General features: G+C 64.8%; 1 protein-coding gene across 1 annotated transcript; it reads left to right on the top strand.

Moving 5' to 3' along the window:
- Window positions 1–2,243: 2,243 nt before the first annotated feature.
- Window positions 2,244–3,890, top strand: LOC119564572 (T-complex protein 1 subunit theta-like). Its single transcript, XM_037887274.1, has one exon. The coding sequence runs from the start codon at window positions 2,244–2,246 to the stop codon at window positions 3,888–3,890; it is 1,647 nt and encodes a 548-aa protein (XP_037743202.1).
- Window positions 3,891–15,973: the final 12,083 nt, after the last annotated feature.

The raw sequence follows: 15,973 nt of genomic DNA, 5'->3' as shown, positions 1-15,973 counted from the left end.
ATACCCGCCATCTATCCCCCCTTCCGTCCCCTCATCCATCCCCATACAGGCCATCTATCCCCCCTTCCGTCCCCTCATCCATCCCCATACAGGCCATCTATCCCCGCTTCCATCCCCCCATCCATCCCCATACAGGCCATCTATCCTCCCTTCCATCCCCCCATCCATCCCCATACCCGCCATCTATCCCCCCTTCCGTCCCCTCATCCATCCCCATACAGGCCATCTATCCCCCCTTCCGTCCCCTCATCCATCCCCATACAGGCCATCTATCCCCGCTTCCATCCCCCCATCCATCCCCATACAGGCCATCTATCCTCCCTTCCATCCCCCCATCCATCCCCATACCCGCCATCTATCCCTCCTTCCATCCCCTCATCCATCCCCATACACGTCATCTATCCCCCTTCCATTCCCCCCATCCATCCCCATACACGCCATCTATCCCCCCTTCCATCCCCTCATCCATCCCCATACACGCCATCTATCCCCCCTTCCGTCCCCCCATCCATCCCCATACACGCCATCTATCCTCCCTTCCATTCCCCCATCCATTCCCATACATGCCATCTATCCATCCATCCATCCCCATATACGCCAGCCAGCCAGCCAGCCATAAATCCATCCCCACACATGCCATCTATCCACCCATCCATCCCCATACATGCCATCTATCCATCCATCCCCATACATGCCATCCATCCAGCTATCCATCCCTGTACATGCCATTTAGCCATCCATCCATCCATCCATCCCCATACACACCATCCATCCACCCATCCATCCCTGTACATGCCATCTAGCCATCCATCCATCCATCCCCATATACGCCATCTATCCACCCATCCAACCCCGTACACGCCATCTAGCCATCCATCCATCCCCATACACAGCCATCCAACCATCCATCCATCCATCCCCATACACAGCCATCCAACCATCCATCCATCCATCCCCATACACAGCTATCCATCCATCCCCGTACATGCCATCTATCCATCCATCCCCATACATGCCATCCATCCAGCTACCCATCCCTGTACATGCCATTTAGCCATCCATCCATCCATCCATCCCCATACACACCATCCATCCACCCATCCATCCATCCATCCCCATATACGCCATCTATCCACCCATCCAACCCCATACACGCCATCTAGCCATCCATCCATCCCCATACACAGCCATCCAACCATCCATCCATCCATCCCCATACACAGCTATCCATCCATCCTCGTACACACCATCTATCCATCCATCCATCCATCCATCCATCCATCCATCCATCCGTCCATCCATCCCCACACACGCCATCTATCCACCCCTCCATCCCCATACACAGCTATCTATCCATCCATCCTTGTACATGCTATCTATCTCTCTATCTATCTCCATCCACCCCATCCATCTATCTACCTATCCCCATCCACCCCCGCTATCTATCTATCTATCTATCCCCATCCACCCCCTCTATCTATCTATCCAAGGTATGGGCAGAAGCTAACTGGCACCCAGCACCAGAGGGGAGGCAGAGTCTCAGGTCTGGGGGTGGATGGATGGGCAGGTGCAGGGTAGCTCTGCCCAGTGCTGTGGAAATGCAGCCAGCTCTGGGGTGGAACTGGCACCCCAAGGGAGGCGGAGTCCTGAGATGATGGACAGGCGGGTTTCAGGTTGCTGGAGGAGGCAGCCCTGGGGTGGGGGAGAGGGGGGGAATCCTGGACTCTCCTGGCTCCTTCCCCCTCCCAACTCCTGTGATTCTGCTCCCACCCTTGTCGTCCCCCCCCGCTGCCCCACCCAGTGCTGACCTCGCTGCCATTCCAGCCAATGGGGTGGCAGGACAGCGCCCGCGCGGAAGGCGCCACTGTGACATCGACCGTTTACTTACGGTTTGCAGCAGTCGGTTACCGGCCCCCCGGTGCCGGCGAGAGGACCCCGGCGTCCGAGTCCCTGCTTCCCGCTCGCACCGTGAGCAGAGCCGGGCGGCGTGTCCGGGGACGGGGTCGCCCCTGGCGGTGGGTAACCCTGGCGATAGGGGCTGTCGGGCGGGGAAACCACCTCAGATCCAGCGCCCCCTAGAGGGGACAGGCCCCATGCCCCATTCCCCGCCCCCCCGAGCCAGCCAGTCCCCGTCCTGGGGCCGGAGGGGAGCTGGCGCCCCCTAGAGGGGACAGGCCCCGTGCCCCATTCCCCACCCCAGCCAGTCGTAACGTGGCCATTGGTTGTCTCTCTCCCCTCAGGCCATGGCTGCCCACGTGCCCCTGCCCCCTGGCCTGCCCCAGCTGCTCAAAGCCGGCACCAGGTACTTCTCCGGCCTGCAGGAGTCGCTCTTCAGCCACATCACGGCCTGCCGGGCCCTGGCCCTGTGCCTCCGCACCTCCTACGGGCCGCTGGGCCGCAGCAAACTGGTGATCACCCACCTGGGCAAGCCCCTGTTCACGGCCCACGCCGGCACCATCCTGCGGGAGCTGGAGCTGGAGAACCCAGTGGCCCGGATGCTGGGCGCGGCCAGCCAGGCCCAGGAGGAGGAGACGGGCGACGGAGCCAACGCCGTGGTGCTGCTGGCCGGGGCGCTGCTGGACAACGCCGAGAAGCTGGTGCGTGCCGGGCTGCCCGTGGCCGCCGTGCGGGACGGCTACGAGGTGGCCTGCAAGGAGGCCGTGCGGCTGCTGCCCGGCCTGGCCTGCCACACGCTGGCGGATCTCCGGGACCCGGACAGCGTGGCCTGGGCCCTGCGCACCGCCGTGGGCAGCAAGCTCTTCGGCTATCAGGATTTCCTCGCCGGGCTGGTGGCCCGGTGCTGCGTGGCCGCGCTGAGCCCGGAAGGCACCTTCGAGCCCGATAACGTGCGCCTCTGCCAGGTGCCGGGGGGCGGCGTCACTGACTCCTGCCTGCTGGAGGGCATGGTCTTCTGCACCGAGGCTGAGAGCCGGGCGCACCAGGCACACCAGGCCCGGATTGCCGTCTACTGCTGCCCCTTCGGCCTGGCCCACACCGAGACCAAGGGCACGATGCTGTTCCAGGGGCCGGCAGAGATGCGGGCGTACAGCGAGGAGGAGCTGCTTGGGCGGCGCGTCCGGGCCATTGCCGAGGAGGGGGCCGGCGTGGTGGTGGTGGGCGGGCGGGTGGACCCGCTGGCCCTGCAGTACGCCGACCAGCTGGGGCTGATGGTGGTGCGGCTCAACTCCCGGCTGGAGCTGCAACGCCTCTGCCGGGCCGTGGGCGCCGTCCCGCTGGCCAGCCTGGTGCCCCCGCCGCCCGGCGCCCTGGGGCACTGCCGGCACGTCTATCTGACCGAGATCGGGAGCACGGCTGTGGTGGTTTTCCGCCAGGACGGCGGATCCTGCCCCGTGGCCACTGTCCTGCTGCGGGGCGCCACCACCGAGCTGCTCTGCAGCCTGGAGGAGGCGGTGACGGACGGGCTGAACACCTACAAGGCCCTGGTGGGTGACCGCCGGCTGCTGCCCGGGGCGGGGGCCGTGGAGATGGCCCTGGCCGTGCGGCTGGCCACGCTGGGCACCTACATCCCCAGCCCGGAGCAGTACGCCATCCTGGAGTTCGCCCAGGCCTTGAAGACCCTGCCGGCGGCGCTGGCCGAGAACGCTGGGCTGCCGGTCAACGAGACCATGGCGGCGCTGGAGGCCCTGCACCAGCTGGGCACGGCCACGGCCGGCATCCGGCTGGGCGAGGGGGGGGCTCCCACCATGGATGCGGCCCAGGAGGGGGTGCTGGACTCCTTGCTGGTCAAGGAGAGGGCCATCCGCCTGGCCGTCCACACGGCCACCACCCTGCTGGGCGTCAGCCACATCCTGGTAGCCAAAAAGAGCGGGGGGCCCAAGGTCCGGGCAGAGAACCCCAACTGGGACCTGGAACCCGATGCCCTGGAGTGAGCCGCTGTCGAGGGACAGGGCGCTGCCCCGCGGCCACATGGAAACAGGTCCCTGCCGGCCCTCCAGCCCCTGCCCCGATCTGCCTGTTGGCACCCCAATAAACAGCTTCTCACCCCGTTACACAGACTCCGCCATCAGTTTTTGCACCCGCGTCGCGCCGGGCACTGCCCAGAACCCCCTGACCAAGATCAGGGCCCCGTTGTGCCAGGCACTGCCCAGACCCCCCTCACCGAGATCGGGGCCCTGTCATGCTGGGCGCTGCCCAGAACTCCCTGACCAAGATCAGGGCCCCGTTGCGCCAGGCGCTGCCCAGACCCCACCAACCGGGGGCCCTGTTGCACCAGGCGCTGCCCAGACAAGCCTGACCAAAGCACTGTCTGGAACCCGGGGCCCCGAACCCCGTTATTTGTGAGGCAGGCGGTCTGCAGAGCCCCAATGCCCCGCCCTGGGGCCAGCCCTACCTGCCAGGGGAGAGCGCCCCCTGCTGAGTCCCCCGTCCAGCTCCCTGCCCCACAGCGCCCCCTAGGGCCAGCCCTGGGGCCAGCCCTGCCTGCCAGGGGAGAGCACCCCTGAGCACAGCGCCCCCGAGTGCTGCATTGGGTGTAGGGGGCTCCCTCCCCTCACTGTCAGTTCAGGTACCTGGTTCTCACTCCCATTTCCAGACCCAGTGACTCCACTCGGCCTCCCCGCAGCCCCCACCCGCCAGGCTGGTCCTGCTCCAATCGCCTGCCAGCAGCGCAGGACGCCACCGACCCCGGCCGTGCCGCTGGGCCAGGATCCCCCCGCGGGCATCCCCCGCAGGGCCGAGCTTCGCCATCCAAAGCGGTGGCCGGCGACTCCCAAGCTAGCGAGCCAGCCCCCTCCCCCGTCGCGTCTGCCAGCACGGCTTGTCCACCCCACCCCTGCACAGAGGGCAGAATCAGCTCCATGTTAGAGATGGGGAAACTGAGGCATAGCAAGGGTACTAGACAGGGCCAGGTATATAACCCAGGAGTCCTGGCTCCCAGCCCCCACATCTCCAACCGCTGGCCCCCACTCCCCTCCCAGAGCCAGGGAGAGAACCCAGGAGTCCTGGCTCCCAGCCCCCCCTGCTCTAACCCACCAGCCCCCACTCCCCTCCCAGAGCTGGGAGAGAACCCAGGAGTCCTGGCTCCCAGCCTCCCCTGGTCTAACCACTAGCCCCCACTCCCCTCCCCGAGCCAGGGAGAGAACCCAGGAGTCCTGGCTCCCAGCCCCCCCTGCTCTAACCACTAGCCCCCACTCCCCTTCCCGAGCCAGGGAGAGAACCCAGGAGTCCTGGCTCCCAGCCCCCACTGCTCTAACCCACCAGCCCCCACTCCCATCCCAGAGCTGGGAAGAGAACCCAGGAGTCCTGGCTCCCAGCCCCCACCACATTCTACCCAGATTGGGAGGGGGCACTTCCCCCTTGACCTGCATTTACCCCTGGGGTTTTGAGGGGGCGGGGGGGGCTGAGCGGAATCTCCAGGGGCTGTAATTAAGCCCAGGCAGAAGTGCCCTTGATTGCATTTCCATTTAAAACAGTGCTAATGACACTTCCCTTCCCTGTACCTAGGCCCAGCCCCGCCCCCCAGCCCCGAGCCGGCTGCCAGCTCGTGGGGCAGCTAAGTGTGGGGGGCAGGTGACACCCCTGTCTTGGGGAAGGTGCGTATGGGGGGGCGGGGATCCAGATGGCGCCCCGAGCCCCCATGAATCTCTCCCGGCCTCCGCAGGGCTGGCCCCAGGGTGACGCTAGGGGGCGCTGTGGGGCAGGGAGCGGGGCGGGGGGCTCAGCAGGGGGCGCTCTCCCCTGGCAGGCAGGGCTGGCCCCATGGGGGCGCCTGGTATTTAGACTGGAAGTGGGAAAGGCTCCAGATCCCATTTGCTGCCCCCCGGCCGAGACCAGCCCGTCCCCCACCTCTCCCCACACGCCCCCATCCCCCACCCATCCCCTCCCTCTCTCCCCCATGCCCCCCTCCTTCCCACGCAAAGCCTGCCAGAAATCTTTGGGGTTTCCCCTTCCCCAGCCCCACACCCCCCTCTACTGCGGCACCGTAACGATGACAACCAGGACCGGTGGGGGGCTGCCGTGGGGGGCGGGGGGGGCGAGGATGGATCTCACCGAGGGGGGGGACTGGGAAGGGCCCGGCGCAGAAGTTAAACATTGACGCCTGGGAAAGGTCAGGTTTCTGGGGGGGCAGATGCCAGGGCCGCCCTGCCCAGCTACGAGCCGCCCCCCTCCGCCCTCCCCCAGCTCCGCGCCATGGGGCGGCCCTGGGAGCCGCGCCCGCAGGGACCTGGCCTCTGCCAGCCGTCAATGTTTAACTACTGAGCCAGGCCCTCCCCAGCCCCCCGCCTCCTCGGGGGGCGGGGGGGCGGGATGTGCCAGGCCGCGGGGGGCTCGGGCAAAGACATGAATCCCCCACAACTTTTGTTAGACTGAACACTGGGGTCAGTGCCAATGTCGGCCGGTGCCCTTCCCTCCCGCCCCCCAGCCCCTGCTAGCCCAGACCTGCCCCCCAGCCCTGCCGGGGCCCCTCCCTCCCGCCCCGCAGCCCCTGCTAGCCCAGCCCTGCCCCCCAGCCCTACCGGTGCCCCCCACTCCCGACCCGCAGCCCCTGCCAGCCCAGACCTGCCCCCCAGCCCTGCCGGTGCCCCTCACTCCCGCCCCGCAGCCCCTGCTAGCCCAGACCTGCCCCCCCAGCTCTACCGGTGCCCCTCACTCCCGCCCCGCAGCCCCTGCTAGCCCAGCCCTGCCCCCCAGCCCTACCGGTGCCCCCCACTCCCGACCCGCAGCCCCTGCTAGCCCAGACCTGCCCCCCAGCTCTACCGGTGCCCCCCACTCCCGCCCCACAGCCCCTGCTAGCCCAGACCTGCCCCCCAGCCCTGCAGGTGCCCCTCACTCCCACGCCGCAGCCCCTGCTAGCCCAGACCTGCCCCCCAGCCCTGCCGGTGCCCCCCACTCCCGACCCGCAGCCCCTGCTAGCCCAGACCTGCCCCCCAGCTCTACCGGTGCCCCTCACTCCCGCCCCGCAGCCTCTGCTAGCCCAGACCTGCCCCCCAGCCCTGCTGGTGCCCCTCCCTCCCGCCCCCCAGCCCCTGCTAGCCGACCCCTGGGGTCCCCGAATGGCTCTGTCTGTCCCCCACTGTTCAGCTCAGGATCGGCAGGGACCTGTGGGGGTGGCTGGAACCGGCTCACAGGAGGGGGCCTGTCTGCAGGGCTGTTTGGGGGGGGCGCTGGTCCCACTCCCTTCCCAGGGGCAGGGAGGGAACCCAGGAGTCCTGGCTGCCAGTGGCGGGGGCGGGTTGGGCCGGTCTCTGGTTTCCATTTGATTTATCCCCATTTTAATGAAGCTGGATTCCAACCGCACGCGGCTGTCGCCTGGGATCTCACCACGATGGGGGGGGGGGCTGTCAAGGAGAGACCCCCCCCTTCCCCCACAACCCCCTCCAACCTCCCCCTCCTCCACCAGCCCCCCAGGCCCCTCCGGCTGCGTCTTGTTCACACTCGCTGGGTTCTGCATCGCTTTGTGACACCTCTCCTGACACCTTCAGAGACACCCCCCCCCAGTCCCCCACCTCCACCTGCTCCCTCCCCCCACCCCCTGCTCCCCCCATTCCCCCCATGCCTTGCCTTTTCAGCAGCCCCCTTCCCACTGTCCCCCTCCCCGCGCCGTCACCCCCCATTACGCTCTGGGATCCCCCCAGCCTGCCGATGCCCCTCACTCCCGCCCCGCAGCCCCTGCCAGCCCAGCCCTGCCCCCCCAGCCCTGCCTGCGCCCCTCACTTCCGCCCCACAGCCCCTGCTAGCCCAGACCTGCCCCCGACCCCTGCCGGTGCCCCTGCCTCCCGCCCCGCAGCCCCTGCTAGCCCAGACCTGCCCCTCAGCCCTGCCGGTGCCCCTCCCTCCCGCCCCCCAACCCCTGCTAGCCCAGACCTGCCCCCCAGCCCAGCTGGTGCCCCTCACTCCCAACCCGCAGCCCCCTTCTAGCCCAGCCCTGCCCCCCCCACAGCGCTGCCGGTGCCCCTCACTCCTGACCTGCAGGCCCCTCCTATCCTCATCCCCGCCTCTCCCAGCCCCCCGCCCTGGAGCCGGGCTGGCCCAGGAGTGTGGGAAGCCGGGGACATTTGCAGACAGCCCCCCCCCCGGCGTGTGATTGATGGGGATTTTAAATTAAAACTCGATATTTTCTCTCCTCTATTAAATGTCTGTTTCTAGGGAATCCCCCCCCCCCCCCCGCCGCCCCGCACTCCCCCCCCCCCCCCCAGCCTGACAGTGCCGGGCCTGGCTTCTCTCGCCCTGTTTGCTGAGCACACAGCTGGGGCTAGTGCCCCCCCGCCCCCCCCCAGCTCTCAGCCGGGGGGAGCCGCCTCCCTGCACGCTCCGGCCCGGCTGCAGCTGGGACCGACAGAGACCACATGGGGCCCATCCCCTCTAGGGGGCGCCGGCTCCCACCCGGCCCCAGGACTGGCTGCTGGGGGGGGAATGGGGCAGGGGCCTGTCCCCTCTAGGGGGCGCTGGCTCCTAGCCCCAAAAATGAGCTGCTGGCGGGGTTTGGGGGGCATTGGGGGTAGGAGATCGCCGGGGTCGGGGGGCAGTAGGTTATGGGGGGGCAGAGGGGGAGCTCGCTGCAGGGGTGTGGGGGGGGGTGTGGGGCGCTCGTGGCTGTGGGGGGGGCCGGGCGCAGGGAGGTGCCCCCCCTGAGGTCCTGATGCCGGGCGGGAGCGAGAGGCACCAACGCCCAGAGACGCACCTGCCTCCGAGGGACGGGGCAGCCGCGAGCCGGGACCCGACCCCCTCCCCCGCCGCGAGCCGAGCCCCCCACCCCAACCCTGGCGTTGGCCCCCCAAACCCTGAGACCCCTGAGTCTCCCTGCGCCTCTTAGCGCTAACCGGCCCCAGAGCCTCTGCCAAGGCCTCCGGCCTCCCCCCCGCAACGCTGCCCGGCCCATAACCCGACCCCTAACCTCGGGGCCCGACCCCTAGCCGCAAACTTTAACCGCTAACCACAACCCCTGAGTCCGACCCCTAACCTCTGACTCCGACCCCTAACCTCAGAACCCAACCCCTAACCTCTGATCCCCGGTCCCTAACCTCTGACTCCGACCCCTAACCTCTAACCATAACCTCTGACCCCGATCCCTAACCCCAAACTTTAACCTCTGACCCAACCCCTAACCTCTGACCCGACCCCTAACGCCAAACTTTAACCTCTGACCCTGACCCCTAACCTCTAACCATAATTTCTGACTCCAACCCCTAACCTCTGACCCTGATCCCCAACCCCGAACTTTAACCTCTGAACCCGACCCCTAACCCCCAACCCCAATGTCTAACCCTAACCTCAGAACCCGACCCCTAACCTCTGACCCCAGTCCTTAACCTCGGACCCCGAACCCTAACCTCTGACCCCTAACCTTTAACCATAACCTATGACTCCGACCCCTAACCTCTGACTCCTATCCCTAATCCCAACCCTTAACCTCTGACCATAACCTCTGACCCTAACCCCGAATCTTTAACCCCGGCCATAACCCAACCCCCAATCTCTAACCCTGACCTCTAACACCGAACCTCTGACCCCAGCCATAACCTGTGACCCCTAACCTCTAACCCCAACCTCTAACCCTAACATCTGATCCCGACCTCTAATCTTTAACCTCAGCCATAACCTGACCCCCAGTCTCTAACCCTGACCCTGACCATAACCTCTGACCCACAACCCCTAACCTCTAACCGCTAAGCCTGTCCCCTGCCCCCTAACCCATCACCTCTAACCCTGATCCCTAGCCCCTCCCCCTAACCCCAACCATACCCCGAACCCCCTGACCCCGGCCTGGACCCCCTGCTTCCCCCCATCCCCAGTGTGAGTCCCTCGTCCCCCAGCCCCGGCCTGGAGCAGCCAAGGCCCCACCTCCGACTCCGTGAGTTCAAGTCCCCCCAGGCCACACCCAGGGCCCGTGGGAGATCACAGCTCGCTCCCGCCCCCCGCTGCACCCCACTGAGCCCTGAGGCATAACCGTCCCCAGCCCCACAGCAGGCCCAGACCCTTGCCCAGCGTCCAGCCAATCACTAGGGAGCTCCAGTGGGGGGCGCTGTCCCCCAGCAGCCCCAGGGAAGCCTCAGACCTGCCCCCCACACCCTTCCCCGAGGTGGGGAGAGTCCTGCTCTGACCCACCAGACCCTACTCCCCTCCCAGAGCCGGGGAGAGAACCCAGGAGTCCTGGCTCTCAGCCCCCCCTGCTTTAACCACCAGCCCCCACTGCCCTCCCAGAGCCGGGGAGAAAACCCAGGAGTCCTGGCTCCCAGCCCCCACTGCTCTAACCCACCAGCCCCCACTGCCCTCCCAGAGCCAGGGAGAGAACCCAGGAGTCCTGGCTCCCAGCCCCCACTGCTCTAACCCACCAGACCCTACTCCCCTCCCAGAGCCGGGGAGAGAACCCAGGAGTCCTGGCTCCCAGCTCCCCCTGCTCTAACCCACCAGCCCCCACTTCCCTCCCAGAGCTGGGGAGAGAACCCAGGAGTCCTGGCTCCCAGCCCCCACTGCTCTAACCCACCAGTCCCCACTCCCCTCCCAGAGCCGGGGAGAGAACCCAGGAGTCCTGGCTCCCATGGGGCCATGGGGAAGGGAAGTTGCTGCCCCCCCAACCCCAGGGCCCAGGGCACCTTCCTCAGCATTTTCGTGTGTTGCCCGTCGCCGGGTTGCCACGGTTACTGTTGCCAAGTCAGCCGGCCTCATCACCAGCCCCTCTGGGGTGGGGGGTCTGGGGCTGCCCTAGGCTGGGGACAGTCTGGGCTCCCCATGGCCCAGTCACTCCCTGGCCTGGGTCTGTGTGGACCCTGCCCCCAAAGACCCCCTCCCGTGCTCTGCTTCCCACATTCCCCGAGCCCCCACCCTGCCACTCGCTCTGTACCCCACAGCTACACCCCACTTCCCCTGCCATGCTCCCTGGGGTGGGAGGAACCCAGGAGTCCTGGCTCCCAGCCCCCCCCGCTCTGACCACCAACCCCGACTCTCCTCCCAGAGCTGGCGAGAGAACCCAGGAGTCCTGGCTCCCAGCCCCCCCATCAGGGCAGGTCACTGTGACCCCTACAGCTGGGCAGTGGCGTCACATGCAGCTTCCAGGTGTCCCACTAGGGGGCAGCGTTTCCCTAGGACTCCGGCCCTCCCCACGCACTTGTGCAAAGGGGCCCTGGGTGAGGCAGGGCCGGGCCCCTGCTGGGGGGGCTGTGGTGGTGGGGGGACATGCAGGGTGCGCCTGCCCCAGACTCTCCCGGGCTCGGGGCGGGGGGGGCAGCCAGGCTCTGCTCCCCTGGAAGAATAGCCGGCCTGGCCCAGCCCAGCTGCTGAGAGTGGGGGGGAGGGGAAGGGGGCTGTGATTGATGGGGGGCCTTTGAGCCCGCTCGGCCCCACAGCAGCTGCCTCCCGTCACAGTGAAGAGACCCCGTCAGTCAGGGGGGCCCTGCAGTGGGGGGGGGAGGGGAACAGAGTGGGGGGATGGGAGGAAAGCCTAGATAGATAGATAGGTAGATAGATAGATAGATAGATAGATAGATAGATACGGGGTGTCTGGGGGTAGATGGGGGAGTCTGGGGGTAGATGGGGGGAGTAGGGGGAGGGATAGATAGATATGGGGTGTCTGGGGACAGATGGGGTGGATGGGGCTAGGCGGAGGGGCGACTGCTATACACACACAGGGGTGGATGCAGAGGATCGATAGCTAGATGGGGTGCACCCCCTTAGATCGGTGTCTATGGGGCTGGCTACTTCTCACCCCGCACGTGGGTCCTCTCGCCTGGCCCCAGGGCAGCCCTCCCAAAGCTGGGGCTGGAACCCAGGTGTCCTGGCTCCCAGCCGCCTGCCCAGAGCTGGGAGAGAACCCAGGCGTCCTGGTTCCCAGGCCCCCCACCCCCAGCCTAGCTCTGAGCCCTGGCTGAGCGGCTGGCTGCTCTCTGACCCCCATGTCCTTTCCCAGCCCCCACCAGGCCTGGGGGAGGGGAGAGATTTAAAGAGACAGGAGCGGATGTGGCCATCTGAACTTCCACCCAGCCCCCTCCCCATGTCCAGGGGCCTCCACAAGTGGGGCCTGCCCCAGGGGCCCCTGAGAGAGACCGTCCTTGCCCACCATGCGCTCACAGGCCGGATAGACAATTAGATGGGAAACTGAGGCACAAAGAGATGCGGCTTGCCCCCGCACGCAACCACTAGACCCCACTCCCTGCCTAGAGCCACGGAGAGAACCCAGGAGTCCTGGCTCGCAGCCCCCCCTGCTCTAACCCACTGGCCCCCACTCCCTTCCAAGAGCCAGGGAGAGAACCCAGGAGTTCTGGCTCTCTGGCAGGGCGATGTGGGGGGGGACGGGGACGGTGCCTACAGGCCGCTTTCCTCGGCAGGAGAAAAACATGACCTAATTGGGGACTGACCCCAGGCGACCCCCGGCTGGCAGTGCAGATCTGGTGCTCGCTGAGCTAATAGCCCGTCCCATCCCTCATTAGCTGCACCCCACCCCCCGTTCAGCGCCCCCCCGGGTGGGAAACGTGTGGTTTAGAACAGGGAGAGCTAAGTGCCAGGACTCCTGGGTTCTCTCCCCGACTCTGGGAGGGGAGTGGGGGCTGGTGGTTTGGGGCGGGAGCCAGGACACCTGGGTTCTGGTCCAAGTCACTCCCCCCCCATCCCCAACCTGGGGCCCGATCCTAACCAGCACCCCCTCGAGGGGAATCCCCCCCACCCCACCCCCACGAGCTGCCCATCCACGGGCCCCCACCCCTACCGCAGCTTCTGCAGCTACTTCTGCCACTAGCCATGTTGTGTGAGGCCGTTAAGTGAACGGATCTGACAGCAGGCGGCGCGGCCCCCCCCACCGCCTCCCCCCAGGGCAGAGTCTGTCCCCTGCACTATGGATCTAATGAGGCTTCAGAGCCCGCCCCCCCTCCACATGCAGCCCCTCTGGTGCTGGGGGAGGGGGGTGGCAAACGCCTGGATTTCAGCTGCAGCTTGGGCTGGCTTAGATCAGCTGGGAACAGAGGCAGCCCCCCCACCCTCACATCCAGCTCCCCCCCCACCCCGTCACATCCAGGGCCCTTGGCAGGGTGAAGCAGTGACAGGGACTTGGGGGGAGAGAGACACCAGGCAAAAACGCACCGAGAAAGGCAGAGCGGGGGGTGGGTGGCAGGGAATGGGGCAGGGGGCTTGTCCCCTCTGGGGGGAGCCAGCTCCCATCCTGCTCCAGGGTGGGGACTAGCTGGCTCAGGGGGGTGGGGAACGGGATATGGGAACTTTCCTCTCTTGGGGGCACCAGCAGTGATCCAGCCCCAGGTGCCCCCCAGACTAGCAATATGAACCCCCCAGTGAATATTCCCCCCTCGCTGAGAGAAAGGGGGGAGCGTATGGAAATAAAGTGATAGAGAGATGGTGCAGTGGGAATAGATAGGGAGACAGACAGAGGGTGCGAACGGGAATGGACCGACAGACAGGCAGAGGGTGCGAATGGGAATAGACAGACAGAGAGTGCGTGTGGGAATAGACAGAGAGACGGCAGAGAGATGGGATATGAACGGGAATAGATAGAGACAGACAGACAGAGGATGCAAACAGGAATGAACTGACAGAGAGACGGGATATGAATGGGAATAGACAGATAGACAGAGACAGACAGACAGGCAGAGGGTGCAAACAGGAATAGACAGACAAGATAGGCAGAGGGTGCAAACGGGAATAGACGGACAGACAGACAGGCAGAGGGTGCGAACGGGAATGGACAGAGCGTGCGTGTGGGAATAGACAGAGAGACAGGCAGAGAGACGGGATATGACCGGGAATAGACAGATAGAGACAGACAGACAGAGCGTGTGAACGGGAATAGACAGACAGAGAGTGCGTGTGGGAATAGGCAGAGAGACAGGTTATGAACAGGAATAGACAGACAGAGACAGGCAGAGGGTGCGAACGGGAATAGACAGAGGGTGCATGTGGGAATAGACAGACAGACAGGCAGAGGGTGCGAATGGGGATAGACACACAGACAAGACAGGCAGAGGGTGCGAACAGAAATAGACAGACAGACAAGCAGAGGGTGAGAACGGGAATAGACCAACAGACAGGCAGGCAGAGGGCGCAAACGGTAATAGACAGACAGAGAGGCGGGATATGAATGGTAATAGATAGATAGACAGAGAGACAGACAGAGGGTGCGAACAGAAATAGACAAACAGACAAGACAGCCAGAGGGTGTGAACGGGAACAGACGGACAGACAAGACAGGCAGAGGGTGCGAACAGGAATAGACCGACAGACAGACAGGCAGAGGGTGCGAAGCGGAATAGACAGCCAGCCAGCCAGCCAGAGGGTGCGAACGGGAATGGACCGACAGACAAGACAGGCAGAGGGTGCGAACGGGAACAGACGGACAGACAGACAGGCAGAGGGTGCGAACGGGAATAGACCGACAGACAAGACAGGCAGAGGGTGCGAACGGGAATAGACGGACAGACAGACAGGCAGAGGGTGCGAACGGGAACAGACGGACAGACAGACAGGCAGAGGGTGCAAACGGGAACAGACGGACAGACAGACAGGCAGAGGGTGCGAACGGGAACAGATGGACAGACAGACAGGCAGAGGGTGCGAATGGGAATAGACCGACAGACAAGACAGGCAGAGGGTGCGAACGGGAACAGACAGACAGACTAACACAGATCATTTAGAAGGAGGGACGTATTTTTATATATTTTCCAGGTGTGAAATTCCAGCCTCAGCAGGTCCCAGGCGAGGTATGTGCAGGTCGATCAATAGAACACGTCTTTGCCCCCCACGCCCCCCACCCAAGTGCCCTGCGTTGCCTGGTGACGGTTCTCTGCAACAGGCACATTTTGATTCCCCGCTGGGCTGAGCCTGCACCTCTGGAGAGCCCAGCAGGAGCCGTTACCTCACTCCGGGGACCGGCTCCAGGCTAGGCCAGTTCATCCCCTGTGGCCCCCCATGATCCAGCGTCCCCTCGAGCCAGCCCAGCTATTGTTTCATTGCTTCACCGTCGAAACTTTGTGCCTAATTTCTAGAGTGAACGTGTCTAGCTTCAGTTTCCAGCCGGAGCTCGGCCAGGATCGCGGCGCTCAGCCGGACCCCTCTCCGCCATCCCCTCTCCAAGGCGCGGGAATGACTTGTCCCCATCACTTTTGGCTTCTGGGCCAAGCCGCTTTGCCATGCCCGCCCCGCGGCGGAAGTGAAATGACGCTCGCCCGAAGGCGGCTTTCTCAGGCTCGGCTTTGGAAGGACCTGGCCACCTTTCGGACCCACTGTATCCCACGATCCCCACGAGCTGTGCCTGGTGACATGTAGACCCGCCCAACCCCAGAAAGTTCCCACAGCCCGCTGGGAGATCCCAGATCCCGTGCGGGGCATCGGCCCTGAACTATTAAAAAAATAGATTAACACGTTACGAGGCCAGTCGGGCCCCGTGTAACTACCCCGTCTAACCCCGGCTGGACGGCAGTAGATCTGTCAGGGCAACAGCCTGGCGTGATGCAAAGTAGCGCCAGAACCGGACCCAGGAGCGCAGGGCCCCCCACCAAATCACCTCTTTACTCCTGTTTATCGTGAAGTGAAGCGGCTTAAACTGGTATAAACGTGCATGATGCCTTTACCGGGCATCGTTTTTCCCTATTATTTGGAGTGGGAAAACACCTTGTAGAAGAAAACGTTTTCCCCGGAGACGAGGCCTCTACACAGGAGAAGTGTAACCCAGCCCCCAACAGGGGCCCCCTCGTGAATTCACGAGGGAAAAGGGGGCGGGGGAGAGACGGGTACGAAATAACGAACGGTGGCCAGATGGATGCACAAGAACTTCTATAATGCACGTGATCGGACAGTAAATTCCACCAACAAAAGCTAAGAAATTCCCAGGTCAAAAAATGTCATTAAAGCCCGCAAAGATCCCACCCCTCCCCTTCTTGTTCACCTTGGAGTCATTTCTGGGCCCGAAACAGGAAGTCCCACCCGAAAGAGGAAGTCCCCATCCAAAAACAGGAAGTCCCACCCTCGCTGGAGTCTCTTCCTCCGCCTCATTTCCTGGCGGGCTATAGGTCACTTC

The sequence above is a fragment of the Chelonia mydas genome, chromosome 28, assembly GCF_015237465.2.
Source record: "Chelonia mydas isolate rCheMyd1 chromosome 28, rCheMyd1.pri.v2, whole genome shotgun sequence".
Lineage (NCBI taxonomy): Eukaryota > Metazoa > Chordata > Testudines > Cheloniidae > Chelonia > Chelonia mydas.
Note: the sequence above shows the minus strand (reverse complement) of the source record. Positions and strands in the feature narration are given on the sequence as shown.

What these genes read in the sequence shown, in the direction of transcription:
- LOC119564572 (XM_037887274.1), top strand. Translation starts at nt 2,244, where the DNA reads ATGGCTGCCCACGTGCCCCTGCCCCCTGGCCTGCCCCAGCTGCTCAAA.